Source organism: Bicyclus anynana, chromosome 10, assembly GCF_947172395.1.
Source record: "Bicyclus anynana chromosome 10, ilBicAnyn1.1, whole genome shotgun sequence".
Classification (NCBI taxonomy): Eukaryota; Metazoa; Arthropoda; class Insecta; order Lepidoptera; family Nymphalidae; genus Bicyclus; species Bicyclus anynana.
Window position 1 is genome coordinate 1,659,913 of NC_069092.1, and position 18,804 is coordinate 1,678,716.

The 18,804-nt window shown below is 40.1% G+C and overlaps 1 protein-coding gene across 3 annotated transcripts in view; it reads right to left on the reverse strand.

Moving 5' to 3' along the window:
* LOC112050556 (protogenin B) overlaps positions 1 to 18,804 on the reverse strand; it is a 136,571-nt gene that overhangs the window by 35,068 nt on the left and 82,699 nt on the right. For all 3 annotated transcript variants that reach the window (XM_052883741.1, XM_052883740.1, XM_052883742.1), the window contains exons 2-3: positions 17,885 to 18,062; positions 16,938 to 17,062 (exon numbers count right to left, since the gene is read on the reverse strand). In XM_052883741.1, coding sequence (XP_052739701.1) covers positions 16,938 to 17,062; positions 17,885 to 18,062 — 303 coding nt within the window. The remainder of the gene's footprint in view (positions 1 to 16,937; positions 17,063 to 17,884; positions 18,063 to 18,804) is intronic.

Genomic DNA, 18,804 nt, shown 5'->3' on the forward strand with positions numbered 1-18,804 from the left:
ACTGTTGCACACATAGATTTAGGACTACTAAATGTACCCATAACGTGGCCCGTGACAGCCTTATCTTAATATATAAATGTGAAAGGTTTCATTCATCACGATATCTCACAAAACGCTTGACGTAAGTACAAATTTGGCAGGGAGGTAGTTCGTAGGTAGTAGACGTCCACTAAGAACGGATTTTGCGAGAGGGCTGGCCTGGTAGGGGTAGGGTAGGGGTAATTTAAACTTTCACGCGGACAAAGTCATGGGCGTCCGCTAGTATTATAAAAAAAATATTCTGTGTACACACAACTTTAAATCGTAATACACATACGTGTAATTTTAACACAATGAAACATAATACGCAGTTTTGATGAACACGTTTGATCATGATCATATATTTTTGACAGAGGGGTAACCGAACCGGGGGGGTAGAAGAAACCGAACTTTTATCCGACCGTCAGTATGGCTTTCGTACAAATCGGTCCACTGGCGATCTTCTAGTATATGCCACCCACATCTGGGGTGAGCGCGTTAACTTGAACCTGGAGATGGTGTCTGACTGGGGTGACGCTAATTTGGTTCATTTTAATGCAGCAAAAACTCAGGCGTGTCTTTTTTCTGCTAAAAGGAGCCCTTTCACCTTGGCTCCCACTTTCCAAAGTATATCCATTCCCATCTGTGATAGCATCGAGCTATTGGGTGTTAACATATCCTCCAATCTCAACTTCGGGAAATGCATCGAGAATAAGGCCAAGACAGCAGCTAAAAAGTTAGGCATCCTAAACAAGGTAAAGCGGTACTTCACATCAGAACAACTTCTCACCCTATATCAGGCACAAGTTCGAACCAGCATGGAGTACTGCAGTCACCTATGGGATGGCTCTGCTAAATACCAACTCGCTGCATTAGACTCGGTTGATCGTCGCGCTAGGCGTATCATAGGTGATGAACCGTTGACAAGAGCAAAATTTCAAAGTCTTCAACACCGACGCAACGTTGCCTGTCTATCGGTCTTTTATCGCATATACTTTGGAGAGTGTGCACAGGAACTTTACGATCTAGTTCCTCCGTCCCTATTTTACCACAGAACAGCGAGACGCCGTGAAAAATGGCATCCTTTTGTTGTCAACGTGCAATCAACCCGCACGAAACGTTTTGCGTCAACGTTCCTAATAAGAACTGCCAAAATGTGGAATGCCCTTCCGGCGTCTGTGTTTCCTGACACGTATAATTTGTGCACCTTCAAGGCAAGAGTGAATAGGCATCTTCTAGGCAAGCGCGCTTCATCTTAGACCTCATCATTGCTTTCCATCAGGCTTGATTGTGGTCAAGCGTAAGCCTATACTACATAAAAAAAAAAAAAAAAAAAAAAAAACCTCTAGCGAGGCAGGTCCTGTAGAAAGTAATTGGCTATCGCAGACTCTTGATAACAAACATCCATAATTCATACATCCAAACCTTTAAGTATTTTATCAGTAAGATTTTTTAAAAACAACTTAATGGAATACGAGTAAAAGCTCTAAAAAGAAGAAAATAAACCTTGAAACAAATCAAACGGAATTTTATTCCATTATACAGTTCTAAATTAAATGAAAAGCTTTTCGTGAAAATATAACGAAAGTAAAAATATAATATGAGAAAATTTATTTTTCTTTACAAGAAATAACAGTTGAACATCTCGTATTATTCTACACGACATCGTACCGGAACGCTATATCACTTGGCGGTACGTCTTTGTCGGTAAGGTGGTAACTAGCCACGACCGAAAGTCTCCCTCCAGCCAGACCTGGACCAATTAAAAAAACCTCAATCTCAATCCATGGTTCCCACGGTATTAGTATGAAACAGAATTTTACGCGAAAGGAGTTACGCCATCTATTCATCATATCAGCCGATGGAAGTCCACTGCAGGACATAGGCCTTTTGTAGGGACTTCCAAACATCACGATCGTGAGCCGCCTGCATCCAGCGAATCCCTGCGGCTCGCTTGATGTCGTCAGTATACCTGGTGGGGTCGACCAACACTGTGCTTTGTAGTGCGGGGTCGCTATTCCAGCACACTGGGACCCCAATGGCCATCGAGTCTTCGAACTATGTCTACTTGTCATTAATAATCTTATATTCCTAAGGCAATATAAGTTCGTTTGCTTTACACACACAGGTTTTTGAGCTTTATTTACTGCATCCAAAGGAAAACCGTCTTCCGAAAATAGAACAACAGTACTTCCTTAGTGTTTAAATACAGATATTAGGATGGTTGTAATTAAAGGAATACTTGCAGGTGCTTGTAGTTCGCGATCAAAGGAAGTATTGATTGGGGCGATGTTTGCCTGAGTGCTGTTCATTAGTAAACCTTAATTAGATGCGCGCGGCTCAAATTATTCTCTATATTATATTAGAGAGCATATACATTGGGCCTGTAATCGTCAGATCTTCGTGATTTTTAGCCCTCGACGCAAAAAAGAGTTATAAGATTGACGTGTCTGTCTGTCTGTCTGTCTGTGGCACCATAGTTCCCGAACGGATGAAGCAATTTCAATTTAGTTTTTTTTGTATCAAAGGTGACTGACGGGCGGGTGTTCTTAGACATATTTGATGAAAATCGGTTGAGCCGTTTATAAGCTGTTGGGATTTAAAGTAGGGAAGAACAACCAAATGTCTGCAAATATACTCGATTAGGGTCTCAAATGAAAGCGCACTGAAAGAGAATATTGACGACTTGATCGAGTGTGTACTTAATAATTACATGTCATTCAATTTTTTTTTTATTTTATGATGAGTTTCTCAGGTCATGCTTCTACCATAGGTATAGGTAGACTTTGGAGTTTGTAACGTGACTTTGAGGTAGCAGGTTTTAAGGGCCCAGACCTTCAACAGTCTAATAAAAGTGTACTTTATTTTACACTAGCGGACGCCCGCGACTTCGTACGCGTGAAATTAAAATCACAAATCCCGCGGGAACTGTATATTTATTCGGGATATAAAGTTGCCTATATGTTGCTCAATAACCACCTCTACCTATCAGTAAAAGTCCCATTTGAATCCGTTCCGCCGTTCCAGAGATTAGCCCGGACCAACAGACAATAAAGCTTGATTGTGTTTTAGTATCATGTAAATAACCAGCACTTGAGAAAACCAAGTTACTTTAAAATCACAGACAGACAAGATACATTTTTGTTTGTCTGTCTTTCTGTTTCTCCGGACTAATATTTTATAACGGCAAATCGATTTTAATGGGACTTTCATTGGCAGATATCCCAGTGAAAGAAAGAAAGTCCATTATGAGTTAGAAGTTATCGAGCAACATATATGACGAAAAAATACATTCCTATGGGGTTTTTCTCAAAAACTGGACGAAGTCGCGCGCGTTTGCTAGTTCTTAAATAAAACAACAAATAGTAACAGACAATACCCAGAACACATCGGCAATACACAGAAAGTTCAAGAAGTCACCGCTAGCGAAAGGCAATCAAGGAAAGATTGATTGAAACCAATGTTTTGGCCATCGAGTGCTGTTTCATTGACCCTAATTAGAGAGACGCACTCAATTAGGTCGGCATTTATTCGGCGCACAGGAATAAAAATGCATTTAATGAGTTTTTAACTTCAATTTCTGGCATATCCGCTCGACTTTTTGTTAATAAAGAGGTAAAGTTTGTGGTGTTGGAGCAGGTAAATTCTAGATTTACTGAACCGATTTTGAAAATTCTTATCTATACTCTATACTAATATATAAAGCTGAAGAGTTTGTTTGTTTCTTTGATTGCTAATCTCAAAGGGAATCGGGGAAGGCTGTAGGCTATAAATTGTTAACGCCATACACACACATTACAGATATATACTTGTCTCCCTTCTTCTCCTACCTTTTCCATTTCCTTATTCTCGTGAGAGGGAGACAATTGCAACCCGCAACGCCAGACGCTTCGATCAAATTAGTCAATTAATGTACGCCGCTTGATAACTACGCATAAATTGGCTCGCGTGCTTTCTAAATCAGTGATTATCATAAACTATAATATGTGTTGTGTTGTGCATTGGTGGGCTTCTATGAGCTGTCGAAGGCGCCTAGCAGCCCTGTGAGATTTGCTGCTTCACAAGGTCAGTTCACGAGATCCTTTGTCTCCAAAGTTCACCTATTTCCACACCATATTTTTTGGTCCTTCTCCCTGGATATACTTTCTATTCCCGCTATTTATTTATTTCTCTCATTTCTACGCCTAATCCGCTATATTTTACATACTTTTACATACATTTACACGCTACTTACACGCCACACGCCGCTAACGCCACGACGCCATTTTCTTTTAAATTCTAACAATGGCCGAAAAAGAAGATTTGCAGTTAGAAATACGCTTGCTTCAAGCGAAGCAACAAAGCTTTTATAAGCATATACAAACCCTGTACGATTTGTCGCAAAATTTAAAAGATGACGTAACCATCAAAAACTTTTTAATTAGACTTAAATGTTTAGACAATTTAAGAAATGATTACGTGTCGGTTACAGATCAACTGAATATATCTAACTTAAAAGCCAACCCTAAATCGCTTATTAATTTTGATACTTTAACTTCTTTTGACGAACTATTCTGTCACATTAAAAGTGTTGAATCAGATATATTAGCCAAATTGGCACGAAATAAAACGCACAATTTAGATCTCCTCAAAAAACTGCCTGCTTTGGAGTTAAGGGGTTTTGACGGAAATCCAACGCATTGGTCTGTTTTTTATGAAAACTTCAAAACGCTTATACACAACAACGAAAACTTATGCAACGCCGAAAAAATACAATATTTATTAGGCAAATTATCAGGAAAAGCCTTGTTAGTTTGTTCTGGGATACAGCCGGTAGCCAGTAACTATGAATTAATTTGGAATTCGCTTATCGAAAAATATGAAGACAAAAGAACGCTAGGATCAATGTATTTAGAACAGATATTGAATTTTAAAGGTAATCATACGCTAACGCAAACCTCATTAGAATTATTTATTGAGCAATTTTGTTCTGCACAAGCCGCATTATCATTATTAGGTATTTCTGACTTAACGGACTTTATATTTTTACATATAGGTTTGAGTAAGTTAGACAAGGAAACTGTAATGCTATTTGAGCAAACGCATCGTAGTGAGAAAATACCATCTTTCGCGTCTTTAGTCGAATTTGTCAAAGAACAAAACAAAATATACACGTTACGTAACTTATCGCCGCAGACTTCGAAACAAAATTGGAAGGTAAACGCAAAACAAATAAACCGAACGCCGCACGCTCGCTCGCTTCACGTAGATTATAATAAACCTAGTACGTCTGATCATAATAGGCAATTTCAAACTCAAAGATGTCCTGATTGTGAACAGGATCATCATCTTTTCAGATGTAATAAATTCAATGAACGCGATCCAAAATCTAAGATACAATTTGTTCGGTCTAACAAATTATGTATTAATTGTTTAAGTGGATTTCATGTGCTAGAAAATTGCAGAAGTAAGATAAGATGCTTCTGTGGGGCTGCACACCATTCGAAATTGCATTCGGGAATCGAACCCGTGAAACATAGCCACGCGCAAGTGTCAACGCTCCTCTGTAAAAATGTTGCCCCCCCGCAGCCCGCGCACGCGCAACCGCTGACCGAGTGCGATAGCACTCGACGTGACGTGGGATCGACCGAATCGCCGGCGCTCGCGCGGAATATGCCTACCAACTTCAGTCGCCCGCCGGCCGCCGCCGGGAGCGACGCGTCACTTCATTCTTTAAAAATACAGACGAAAGATACGACAGTGTTACTCCCGACTGCAGTAGTATATGTTTATAACAATGCTGGTGAACGTTTTAAGATGCGAGTGCTGTTAGACACCGGTAGTTCGTGTCATATAGTAACTAAATCGCTTTGTAATCGATTAAACTTAAAAATTAATAAGTCTAATACGACACTACACGCTTTAGGTGACAATCAAGTGAACGCACAGGGACACGCATTTTTAACGTTTGAATCTCGCTTACAAAATAGATGTAAATATTCTATAAAAGCTTGCGTTATGGATTCAATTTCGCGAAATATTCCAAATGATATTATTGATTTAAATAATTTACATCATATAAAAGGATTACCTCTCGCTGATGAGGAATTTTATTCGCCCGCTGATATTGATTGCCTTATCGGAAATGAATTATTTCCATTTCTTTTAGAAAATAATAAGGTAGCACACCCTGATTCGTCCGTGGCCGCTATTCAAACTACACTCGGCTACATTTTAATGGGAAAAGCAAGCTACTTAACGCCCTCGCATTCAAAAGAAAAATCTTTTCATATTTTCTCTGAAAATACTGAATCGAATTTAGATAAATTAACGCAACGCTTTTGGGAACTGGACTCAGTACCTACTAAGATACATGTAAGTCAGGATGATTCCGCTTGCGAACGCATTTTTTCAGATAATATTTCGCGCGATATATCGTCAGGTCGTTATATTGTCTCGCTTCCTTTCAAATATGATACCAAATTACTTGGTGATTCATTCGCAATTGCTAAACGCTGTTTATTACGCTTAGAAAAACAATTTAATAATAATCCATCGCTACGCTCCGATTACAACGCGACCCTTAAATCTTACATAGATGAAGGTTATCTTAATAAAGTTAGCCAATCCTCACGCAATATTAATTCTTATTATATTCCGCATCGTGCTGTCTGTCGGCCTGACAAGCAAACCTCCAAAACGCGTATTGTTTTGAACGCCTCATGTAAAACCACTTCAGGAAAATCGCTTAACGATTTGTTATATACAGGTCCAAATCTACAAAGTAATATTTTTTATCTACTACTTAATCTACGCTTATATTCTGTCGCTTTAAGTGCTGACGTGGAAAAAATGTATTTTAGAATTAAACTTAAACCAGAAGATCATCGTTATCAGCGTATTCTGTATAGGTTCGATTCAAATGATCCTGTTGATACGTATGAATTTAATTGTGTATCTTTCGGTCTGTCAGCGTCACCATACCTCGCGATGCGTGTGATTCAAGAACTAGCTAACGATGAACGCTCACGATATCCAGCAGGCGCTTGGGCAGCTGGACGGCATTTCTATATGGACGATTTCGTCTCCTCCGTCCCTTCTTTAGAAGATGCTACGAACCTTTACTATGAGCTCGTTAATCTGTTCAACGCTGGTGGTTTTAAATTAACAAAATGGATATCAAATAATACTCGCTTACTTCAAGAAATTCCGCCTGAATTACGCTCGCCTAACATCGTTCAGTTTGATGAACACTCAATAACCGCTAGTACAAAAATAGTTGGCTTACAATGGGAGCCTAACGATGATGTTTTTACGTTTAAAGTAAATGTACCTACAGAATATAAGTGCACCAAACGCATTATTCTGTCCGTCACCGCCCGCCTTTTCGATCCGCTTTCTTTATTGGGTCCTGTAACCGCCTTATTAAAATTATTAGTGCAAGAATGCTGGAAACAAAATCTACACTGGGACGAAGAAGTTTCTACTAGTATAAGTGACCAATGGTTTCAGTTACAACGCGAGCTACATTTGTTAGAAAGGTTGCAGATTCCGCGACATATAGGTATTTTTCAAACCACAAACAATATTTCGCTTATAGGGTTTGCAGATGCTAGTGAAAAGTGTTACGGAGCTGTAATTTACCTGCGCGTAAGCTCTAGTGAATCAGGTGACGGTCAAATCACATTACTCTGTTCGCGGTCTAGAGTAGCTTCCCCTAAAGGCAATGTGTCTTTACCGCGACTCGAACTTTGCGCTAATCTTTTATTATCGAATTTAATTGTCGCTGTAAAAGACTCAATAAGTGAACGCGTAACAATAAATAAAATATACGCTTTTTCTGACTCCACGATCGCACTTTCGTGGGTCCGCTCGCCTGCACATAGGTTTCAAACCTTTGTTGCAAATAGAATCGCCGCTATAAACGCTAATCTTCCAGCTGAAAACTGGTTCCATATTTCTGGTAAAGAAAATCCCGCCGATATAATATCACGCCCTATTTTACCCGCTAAGTTTATAAATAATACGCTTTGGTTTCACGGACCTCCGTGGGCCACGCTTCCTTTCAAAGAATGGCCAATCAATGAATGTCATTCTCACGCTATCGATGAACTACCTGAACATAAAACGCTTATTTCTTTAACCGCTAAAGTCTGTACAGATAATGAAAGTACCGATTTATATTATAACTCCGCGATGCGCATGTCAAATTGGAATAAATTCATACACTCTTGGGTGTATGTGCTTCGCTTTACTAAAACTTTAAAATCGCAAGGCAATATTACTGTCGCTGATTTAGAAGTTGCTGAAAATTACATTTTACGAGCTATACAAAAAAGGCATTGTTTAAATATTAATAGCCCAGCTTTGCGAAAGCTCAATGCGTTCATAGATTCAAATAAAATTATACGTGTTGGAGGCCGACTGTCTCAGTCACAATTGGGATATTCGCAGATGCACCCAGTCGTCCTTCCGTCTAAAGATCGCATAGTGCACTTGCTCGTAGATTATTTTCATAGGCAGAATACACACGCAGGGCCTGCTCTATTGCTTGCTCTATTACGCCAAAATTATTGGGTTATCGCCGCTCGTAACATGGTACGCCAACGAGTACAAAGCTGTAATCGTTGTTTCAAGCTTAAGCCAAAAAATACCTTTCCTGTAATGGGCGACCTGCCCTCCTATCGCGTAAGCGAAGTAAAAAGCTTCGTTTTCTCGGGCGTTGATTTCGCAGGGCCCCTCTACATAACGCCTTATCGCCGCCGCGGTGTAAAAAGCATAAAAGCTTACCTGTGCCTATTTGTTTGCTTAACTACAAAAGCTCTACATCTAGAGCTAGTGAGCGATTTAAGTACAGAGTCATTTTTAAACGCTTTTAAAAGATTTATTTCTAGAAAGGGCCCTATTTCTTTAATAAGAAGCGACTCGGGAGGCGCTTTTGTTAAAGCGGATAGATGTCTGAAGGAAATTCACGAGCTTTTGTCAAAGGATAAATTTTTAGACCAACATTTAGCAGATTTACGCATACAATTCCAAAGAAACCCACCTTACGCTCCGCATTTCGGTGGAATATGGGAGAGTAACATTAAATCTGTTAAAACCCATCTATTTAGGGTCATTGGAAATCAAATTTTGACATACGAAGAGCTCAACACTGTCCTTATTCAAATTGAAGGAATAATGAACAGTCGCCCGCTCTGTGTATTAAGTTCAGATCCTTCCGATCTCACTGCTCTAACACCATCGCATTTTTTGAATATAACACCACTTAAATACTTACCGGCTGAGGACCTTACGGACGTACCTCAGAACAGGCTTACTCGCTATCAGTTGTTGTCAAAACTGGTCCAATCATATTGGGACAGATGGAACCGTGAATACCTAACTTCGCTTCAAAGTAGACAAAAATGGAACACTCCATCAAATCCGATTAAAGTAGGATGTATTGTCATTATACGAGACGATAACTCACCGCCTCTTAGTTGGCCTCTAGCCATAGTAGAGGAGCTCTATCCCGGTAGAGACGGTATCGTACGAGCCGCTAGAGTTAAGACCAGAATTGGTTACTATACGAGAGCTGTAGTAAGGCTTTGCCCTCTACCTCTTCAATAATATTCGCACTTTAATATTAACGCTTTAACCTAATTAATTAATGTTTATTTTTAATTTATAGTTAGTCTTTTCTTACAACTTTATTATATTATTTATACGCTATCGCATCATCGCAAACTTTTATTTTCCTGAAGGCTTTGCCTCAGCCCGGGGGATAAATGTTAACGCCATACACACACATTACAGATATATACTTGTCTCCCTTCTTCTCCTACCTTTTCCATTTCCTTATTCTCGTGAGAGGGAGACAATTGCAACCCGCAACGCCAGACGCTTCGATCAAATTAGTCAATTAATGTACGCCGCTTGATAACTACGCATAAATTGGCTCGCGTGCTTTCTAAATCAGTGATTATCATAAACTATAATATGTGTTGTGAGTGCATTGGTGGGCTTCTATGAGCTGTCGAAGGCGCCTAGCAGCCCTGTGAGATTTGCTGCTTCACAAGGTCAGTTCACGAGATCCTTTGTCTCCAAAGTTCACCTATTTCCACACCATAAATTATCCCCGTTTTCTTATAGGAACGGGACCCACACGGGTACAACCGCGCGGCGTCAGCTAGTAATACTAGAAAATCACGTTATTTACAAGAGTCAAAGGCTTATATTTCATCCGCGTTTTCTCACGCGAAAGGGAACTGTGCGGATGAAACAGCGAGGCGTCGGCTAGTATAATAATATGTAGGCACATATATGTATGCAATTTTTTGTTGGATTTAGAATTCTTTTTAAGTACTTTCAGGCGACTTGATACAATCATAACTTCGAAAAAATCAGATGCGAAATGCAAATGAAATGGAAATGTTAAATTTTACATATGACGTGGGAAACTAGAAAAGCTTAATCTCAAAGCGACCAAGATTTCCTATGTGCATTTTCCGCCATATTGACTGTTATGTATTCTGCCTTTCGACTTTGGTAGCAGTAGAAAAGCATTTGACCGATAAAGTGTGTAAAACTATAGCTTGGCTACTTCGTTCGTATCATTGGGAGTGTCCCAATGATTCGCGCGGGCCGGGGGGAGTGTAGCGATGAATGAAAAACCCACTATTGATGCACCTCACTTCCCCGCACGCACGATATCACACCCGCGCAGTCTTTCCCCCCGTCACCCGCTTATCATGGGCGCTTATATATTATTGCGGGCGCTTGCGAATGCCCGCAGTTTCGTTCGGGTGAATTTCTATTTTTTTTTGTTATTGTTGTAAGTAACCTCTGATCTTTAGTTATACAAAATCACGCGTAGAAAGAAATGTGTTTTTAATAAAAGAAGGTCAAAAATATATTAGGTATGTATTCCAAAAAATGGTTCCTCGGCTAATGGATACGTCCTGACTCAGCAGAATGCTAGGCTAATGCTACTAAACATGATCGGGCACTATCTATTGAGGAGCATACAGAGCCCAAAGATTTGGGTGCTAAAGTATGTATGTAGATATACCTATGTACAACCGTTTTAGAAAGTAATTTTATATACACATGCCTTTTTTTATTCTTTACAAATTAGCCCTTGACTACAATCTCATCTGATGGTAAGTAATGATGTAATCTAAGATGGAAGCGGGCTAACTTGTAAGGAGAAGGATGAAAATCCACACTCCTTTCGGTTTCCACACGACATCGCACCGGAACGCTTAATCGCTTGGCGGTACGCCTTTGAATTAAGTTAAAATTTGGCCTATATAAAATTATGGCCTACTACAAAGCTTAAATTATAAGAGAGCGAATTTAGAGCTTAAATCCAACACGCTGCTGCAATTCATATAAATTGGTAAAGTTTATTTATTTTTAAAGAATATATGCCATATCTTTTTTTTTTAATACGACAAATATTCCCATTTAAGTCCAACTAGTTGGGAAAGACTGTATTAGGAGTGGGTACGACAATAGACCAACGGGCGGGGTTCGAATCAACACCCTTCGGTGATGAGTCCGACCGCTCTTACCGTTGAGCTATTGAGGCTCTAAATGTTTGACTCTGTAATGACCGGAACCGACATCTCAACATGCTCTCTGAGGCACGAAGATATTGCAACTCCAGGTTTTCAATGATAATTAATGAGAACAAAGAAATGATCAATTATAATTTTATAGCCCGACCCAAGTTTTGAAACCTATTGATGGGAAGCCAAATACCCACTGGACCAACTATGCAATCGCTAACACAGCACAGTTCTTATCAATTATTACCTTTTAAGTCATTATTATCATCATCACCTGCAATCCGCTTGATGTCCTCTGTCCACTTCCAGAGGAGGGTCGTCCAACATTGCGCTTTTCGGTGCGGGGTCGCCATTCGGGCACCTTGGGACACCAACGTCCATCGGCTCTTCGAACTATGTGACCTTTGCACTGCCACTTCGTCAGTGACTTTAGTTCGTCTGCGGATCTCCTCATTTCTGATTCGATCACGCAGATAAACTGCAAGCATTACCTACTCTCTCTATCGCCTGCTGAGTGACTTTGTGCCTTCCAATTAGGCCTATAGGCCATAAGTCATAATTTCTATTAAATATATTTAACAAGAGCCGTGATAGCCCAGTGGATATGACCTTTGCCTCCGATTCCGGAGGGTGTGTGTTCGAATCCGGTCCGAGGCATGCACCTCCAACTTTTCAGTTGTGTCCATTTCAGGAATTTAAATATCACGTGTCTCAAACGGTGAAGGAAACGTGCATACCAGAGAATTTTCTTAATTCTCTGCGAGTGCTAAGTCTGCCAATCCGCATTCTGGGCCAGCGTGGTGGACTATTGGCCTAACCTCTCTCGTTACGAGAGGATACTCGAGCTCAGCAGTGAGCCGAATATGGGTTGATAATGATGATGCTGATATTTAACAAAAACATGACTAACATCCTTTCCTTCTAATTGAAAAAAAAAATATCCGTTACCTTCTACGACCTCCGTTTTCGATGATTAAAACTCTCAGAATCTGTAGATCGATATAATCAAACTCGTAAGAACGGATTAACCAAACTAATTAAAAATTACTTCAATTAATAGATTTATTTTACAAAAACGATCGACACAGATTTTCATTTCCCATTACGGGGCCTCGCTGAGGGCTTTGTGGAAATTCTCGGTAATTCATTGTGAATTGATTTTCCTTTAATTAAAAAGACACGAGGCAGTGAAAATCGTTCATCAACCGAAGCTCGGCGTTAATATTTTTGAGAACAACCTTCGTGGGTTTTTTATCCGTTTATATTTACGTACCTACGAACGTAGATACGTATGAAAAAGCATCGATATAAATCGGCCTTAGATGGGCCTTTCCATATTAAAGAAAGCACAATGTTATGTCATTACTCAAAGACGTGCACGCACGCTTAATTTGGTATGTAACAAGTGTATGCTGTGACTTAAAAAAATATTTTACTGTATTTTTCTTGTTTAGTCCCATAATTATGCCTTCGTGATCATTTTGGAAGTGTAAAAACACAAGCCGCAACACGAATATAATGAGAAAGTTGTTACTTTTCATTTGTAAGTATTTGCGAAACCAATGACAATTCCGCGACGCTTCGGGGCCCATCTAACGATCTACGATCGATGTGAAAAAGCATAAATTATTTTAAAACTCCCGACTGGTGACAGAATGGAATTATCTGCGCAAAGGATCAGCCTGGTGTCTAGCGCGGAAATGCAGGTTCTTGCCACCATTCCACGTTGGTATAGTTATTAAAAGTTAGCTTAAGTTCCTTATTGTATTCTTTCTCAATAAAAATGTAAAATAAAAAACTGCAAAATTTTGGTTCATTTAATGGCAGATCTGACATTTTCTATTTGGGGAACTTAGAATAACCGTCAGATCTGCCATTACATGAACCAAAATTTTGTAGTTTTATAGTAACGTGAATAATTGGAGATATTTTATTACTATACTTAGTTGTTTTTATGTTGAAATTTAAAATAATGGAACACCCCTACCCTACTAATACTACTAAGTGGAAGTCCTTACAAGTACTTAATATTTTAAATATAACATAATTATTATACGCAAAGTCGTAAACATAAAATTAAAGCTAAGTATGAGGGATCTCATCTATACTAATATTATTAAAGAGGTAAAGTTTGTAAGTTTGTAAGTTTGTCACATTTTTTAAATGGGGTAATCTTCGGAACTACTGGTCCGATTTCAAAAATTCTTTCACCAGTAGAATGCTACATTATCGGGGAGTGCTATAGGCTATTTTATATTGGTATCATATATATTAGCCGAGTTATCACAGTTTTTGTCATACAGGTCGGACCAAAAATCCTCTTAAGCAGACTTATTCGCATGCGCTGCCTTAACCATTGTGTAAAATTGAAATTAATGTATGGAGGCTTTATGTATCTTTTAAAGTTCTACAAAAAAGTCCGCGACGCCATATATCTATCTTCTATATATTAGCAGATATAGTACCTTATGTGTTTTAAAAATTATTAATTTTATAAACTTAGGTTTGCGTCATTATTTATGCTACTTAACTTAAATCCTTATCAAAATAAATTATTTAATAATCACAAGGATATTATGGAGATAAGATTTGCCCTTTATAGTATGTTAATTAGTTAAATAGTTTCGGAGATAATACAAAATTTCTAAAAGACGCAGAAATTTCGCTACATGACGCCCCGCGCTTTCAATTACGTAGTTCCCGTTCCCGTGTGAATATGGGGATCAAACATAGCCTATGACACTCGCAAATAACGTAGCTTACTACTGGTAAAAGAATTTTTTAAATCGGTCCAGTAGATCCAGAGATTACCCCACTTTAGTTTCTTGGGAAATAGTCCTTTGGTCATCGCACCACGCTCAAAGGGCAGGACCGGTTTTGCTAAAGGTAGGGGAAGGGTAGGGGTAAGGTAGGGAAGGTGTAGGGTACGAGTAGGTTAGGGTAGGGTAGGGGTAGTGTAGGGGTAGGGTATGGTACGGGTAGGGTAGAGTACGGGTAGGGTACGGGTAAGGTAGGGGTAGGGTAAGGGTAGGGTAGAGGTAAGGCAGGGGTAGGGTAGGGTTAGGGTTAGCGGTAGGGTAAGGGAAAAGTAGGGGCACAGTAGGGTTGGGTAGGTAGGGAGTAGGGTAAGGTAGGGGTAGGGAAGATGTGTACATAAGTAAAAGCGAAAGCGAAAGCATGACCGCTATCACACTAATATTTTAAAGACGAAAGTTTGTGTGTGTGTATGTTTGCTCCTCCTTTACGCTGCGGTTGCTAAAGCGATTTGGATGAAATTCTAAAAAAACTTATTGTACGCGGACGAAGTCGCGGGCGTCCGCTAGTAATATTATAACCATAAACTCGGCCAGGGTTTCTTTTCTTTATCAACGAAGTCCTTCTTTTGTAACAAAGATAAACCTAAAAGGTAAGATGTAATTGTCTCATGTGCCTGTTTATACTTTTGCCTTCATTACCTTGGGAATGGAACACAGCATTGCTGCCTAGCGGCAATGCTTGACGAGTTCTGTCACAAAAAATCTACTGTATAACCACTTGACTCCTAAATGGACGACCGGTCGCCCATCGTATCCGTTACGTGACATGTAAAAAAATAAAGTAAACTTAAGGCAATAGTATAGTATATAGTATCACGCTCCGCGCGATAGAGGAATATAAAGATTTTTTAAATGGCTCACAACGGTAGATTAAAACCGCATTCCCTGACTGTCGGCTTCTTCAACGCAGACGGGCTTTTCGATAAAATACTCGCGGCCAGCGAATGGATAGTAAAGATGGTTGGCATGCTGTAGAGAGTACTAGATAGAACTGTAGGTATATTCTAAGTGTTATTGGTATTGGTCAAAATAATACATTCTAGACGAATAATAATTTAAATTGTAAATTGCAAGAGGTCACATAAGTATTTGTTAGTCCATGACATAGCCGCAGTTTAAACCTATTGACATTATTGTGCATTGAATGTAAATATTTATATTCTCGTACACCTAGACTAGACTAGAGCCGTGATAGCCCAGTGGATATGACCTCTGCCTCCGATTCCGGAGGGTGTGGGTTCGAATCCGGTCTGGGGCATGCACCTCCAATTTTTTAGTTGTGTGCATTTTAAAAACATCTTGGCGAAACCTCCATAACAGAGAATTTTCTTAATTCGCATAATTAAGGGATTACAAGGAAAAAACAGTAAAATATTTTTTAAGTCACAGCATGCGCTTGTTGCATACTAAGTTAAGATGTGCGTGCACTTCTTTGAGTAATGACAAACCATTGTGCACTCTTTAATATGGAGAGGCCCATCTAACGATTTATATCGATGTCTGGAACGAGTCGTATTGCAAAATGCTTATTTGACTAACTAAGCGGATGTTAACACTGCGATTTCGCCTGTTTGCATCCAGGATTCGAACCCCGGACTTCATAACTACAGACAGTGCAGACGCGTCTGTATAGAACGCAATAGAACCAGCCATGATGTATTGCCTTTGTACATGCATGTATAAATAATGAAAAACGCGTCGGGAATCTCAATGAGGTCCCTACCCTCCACCCTCTGCCCCCCGCACCCCGCCCCGCACCCTGCGGTCAGCTTTATACTGCGAGTGAATAAAAACTTATGAAAAAGAAAAATGCGAAATCTTAGTGGTTTACTGCAATTTCACTAATAGATATGTTTTTTTTTATTTAACGAAATGGTAGCTCTTGACTGCGATATTACTTTACTAATATGTACTACTTAGAAGAGAAGAGTGTTGTCAACCTATATATCTGGAACGGTTTCTAACCTCATACCGATTAATCTCTTGACGGTACGTCTATGCTTGTAAGAAGCCTTGGCCGAAGCCTTCCTACATTTGACAGATTCAATCAGAGAGCAAGCAATCAATATCTGGTTGAAGCCGTGGTTAGCTGAATGTTGTATATGGCTCAGGTTTCCAGATTTTGCTTTTTTTTTCAGTAGGTAATAATTGACGGACCAAGCAGATCGATCGTCGACGGTAAGAGGAAAACCATTTCCTATAAGCAGAATAATAATTCGGAGGAGTTATCATTATTCTGCTTATAGGTCACGGACACTAAGAACAAGTCCTACAAATTCCCGCTCGATGTCCATCATCCTGAGCCTCATGTGTCTTAAGCAACCCTTAATACCGGAGCACAACTATGTTCAGTTTACTTCATCAGTATTAATGTCTAAGCTCCAACCAATTCCACTTCTTTCATTGGAAGCAGGTCTGTGTTTTACAGGGCAATCGATTATTCTGTAGCTGTATGTCGCACTGCTTTGCTGAAGATATAAAGTAGATTCTTATTCAAAGATCGATTTGGTGATCTGTCAAAGAGGGTTATAACAAGTAGCTCATGATGATGATAGGGATAGTGACTTACGTGAGAACTTGAGGTTGACGGGGTACCCGAGCACGTGTCCGCCGGGCAGAGCGGCCGCGCATTGGTACACGCCCTCGGCGCCGCCGCTCCTGCGCGCCACCTCCAGCGTGCCGTTAGGAGACACCCTGCCACATTCAAATAGTTAGCCATGGGAGGTCAGGATGAGCTGGTAGATGGTATGACAAGAGCTCATACATGACTACACTATAAAGAGCCAGGTAGAGCGTTAGAGTCGTCAAGGAACATCCTGCCACATTCAGATTGGTAGCCATGTGACATTCAAATAGTTAGCCATGGGAGGTCAGGATCAGCTGGTAGATGGTATGACAAGAGCTCATACATGATCACAATATAAAGGGCCAGGTAGAGCGTTAGAGTCGTCAAGGAACACCCTGCCACATTCAGATTGATAGCCATGTGAGGTCAGGGTAAGCTGGTCGTTGGCTGATCAGATTGCTACGGGTCTGGTATGAGAAGAGCTCTTTCAGGTCTCACTACAAAGGCCCAGGAAGAGGCATCAAAGAATACCCTGTCATATTCAAATTCTTATACATGCAAGTCAGGATGAGCTTTAATACGAGAGGAGCTCTTACAGTACTACGAGTACACTACAAAGGGCAAGGAAGAGACGTCAAGGGACATCCTGCCACATACAAATTGTTAGACGTAGGATGTCAGGGTGAGCTGGTTGCTGGCAGATCAGATTGCCATGGGACTAGTATTAGAAGATTTTACGAAAGCTCTAAGAGGACTACGCTACAAATGGCAAGGTAGAGTCACCCTGCCACATGCAGATAGTTAGATTTGGTAGGTCAGAACTGGTTACTAGCCTTGCAAAGCGCACATATACTAATGCAACAATGTGACGAGTGGCGGCGGTGGTCGCCACGGCTGGACGCGCATCCACTCCGCCACTACGAACGTTATATGCAACAATATGGACTCACCACTTGGGGCTGACCTCTTCCCGAGTGGCAGCAAGCCTGTACCACACGAAAGGCCGCGCTCGCGAGAGCTCGTCGTCGAGTGGCGGCGGCGGTCGCCGCGGCTGGACGCGCGTCCACTCCGGCACAACGCACGGCAGCGACGCGTTTTGTGCCGACCAGGACCATGTTATCGGGACATCTGTATGGACAAACAATTTTCTTTCAATGAATGCTTTTTTTTAATTATTAAAAATCATTAAATAACAACAATGCATTATTTATTTTAATATTATCACCAGTGCAGTAGCTAAATCTATACTAATATTATAAAGCTGAAGAGTTTGTTTGTTTGATTGAACGCGCTAATCTCAGGAACTACTGGTCCGATTTAAAAAAATCTTTCAGTGTTAGATAGCCCATTTATCGAGGAAGGCTATAGGCTACATATTATCCCCGTATTCCTACGGGAACGGGAACCACGCGGGTGAAACCGCGCGGCGTCAGCTAGTTGCTAATATAAGTGTAAGCCACAATTTCAGGTTGCATCAAAATCCGTTCATTAGTTTTTGTGTGAAAGAGTACGAGTAACAAACCTCAATCCATATATGCTTAGAAATTATTGCTTTTATAATATAAAGTAGAACTTCCTCTGTAGGTATCCAGTGAAAATTGTGTTTTCCCGTTGTTATGATAACGAAGGAGGTTCTAATTTGTAACGGGGGCGCGCGGCTGGAGAAACAACTTTGTTATTTGGCTCGCCCTACTAAACCACTCGTGTGGAAACTGTTGTTACTTACTTTGTTTTGCTACTTTGGAAAATTTTTAATTAATATATATAGATCTACGAGTGTATACATTTTTTCCGAATAATCACTGGTCGGTATTAACCAATCACGACTAATTTTCTTTAAAAAAAATTAGCTTATTTTTGCAAAAGACTG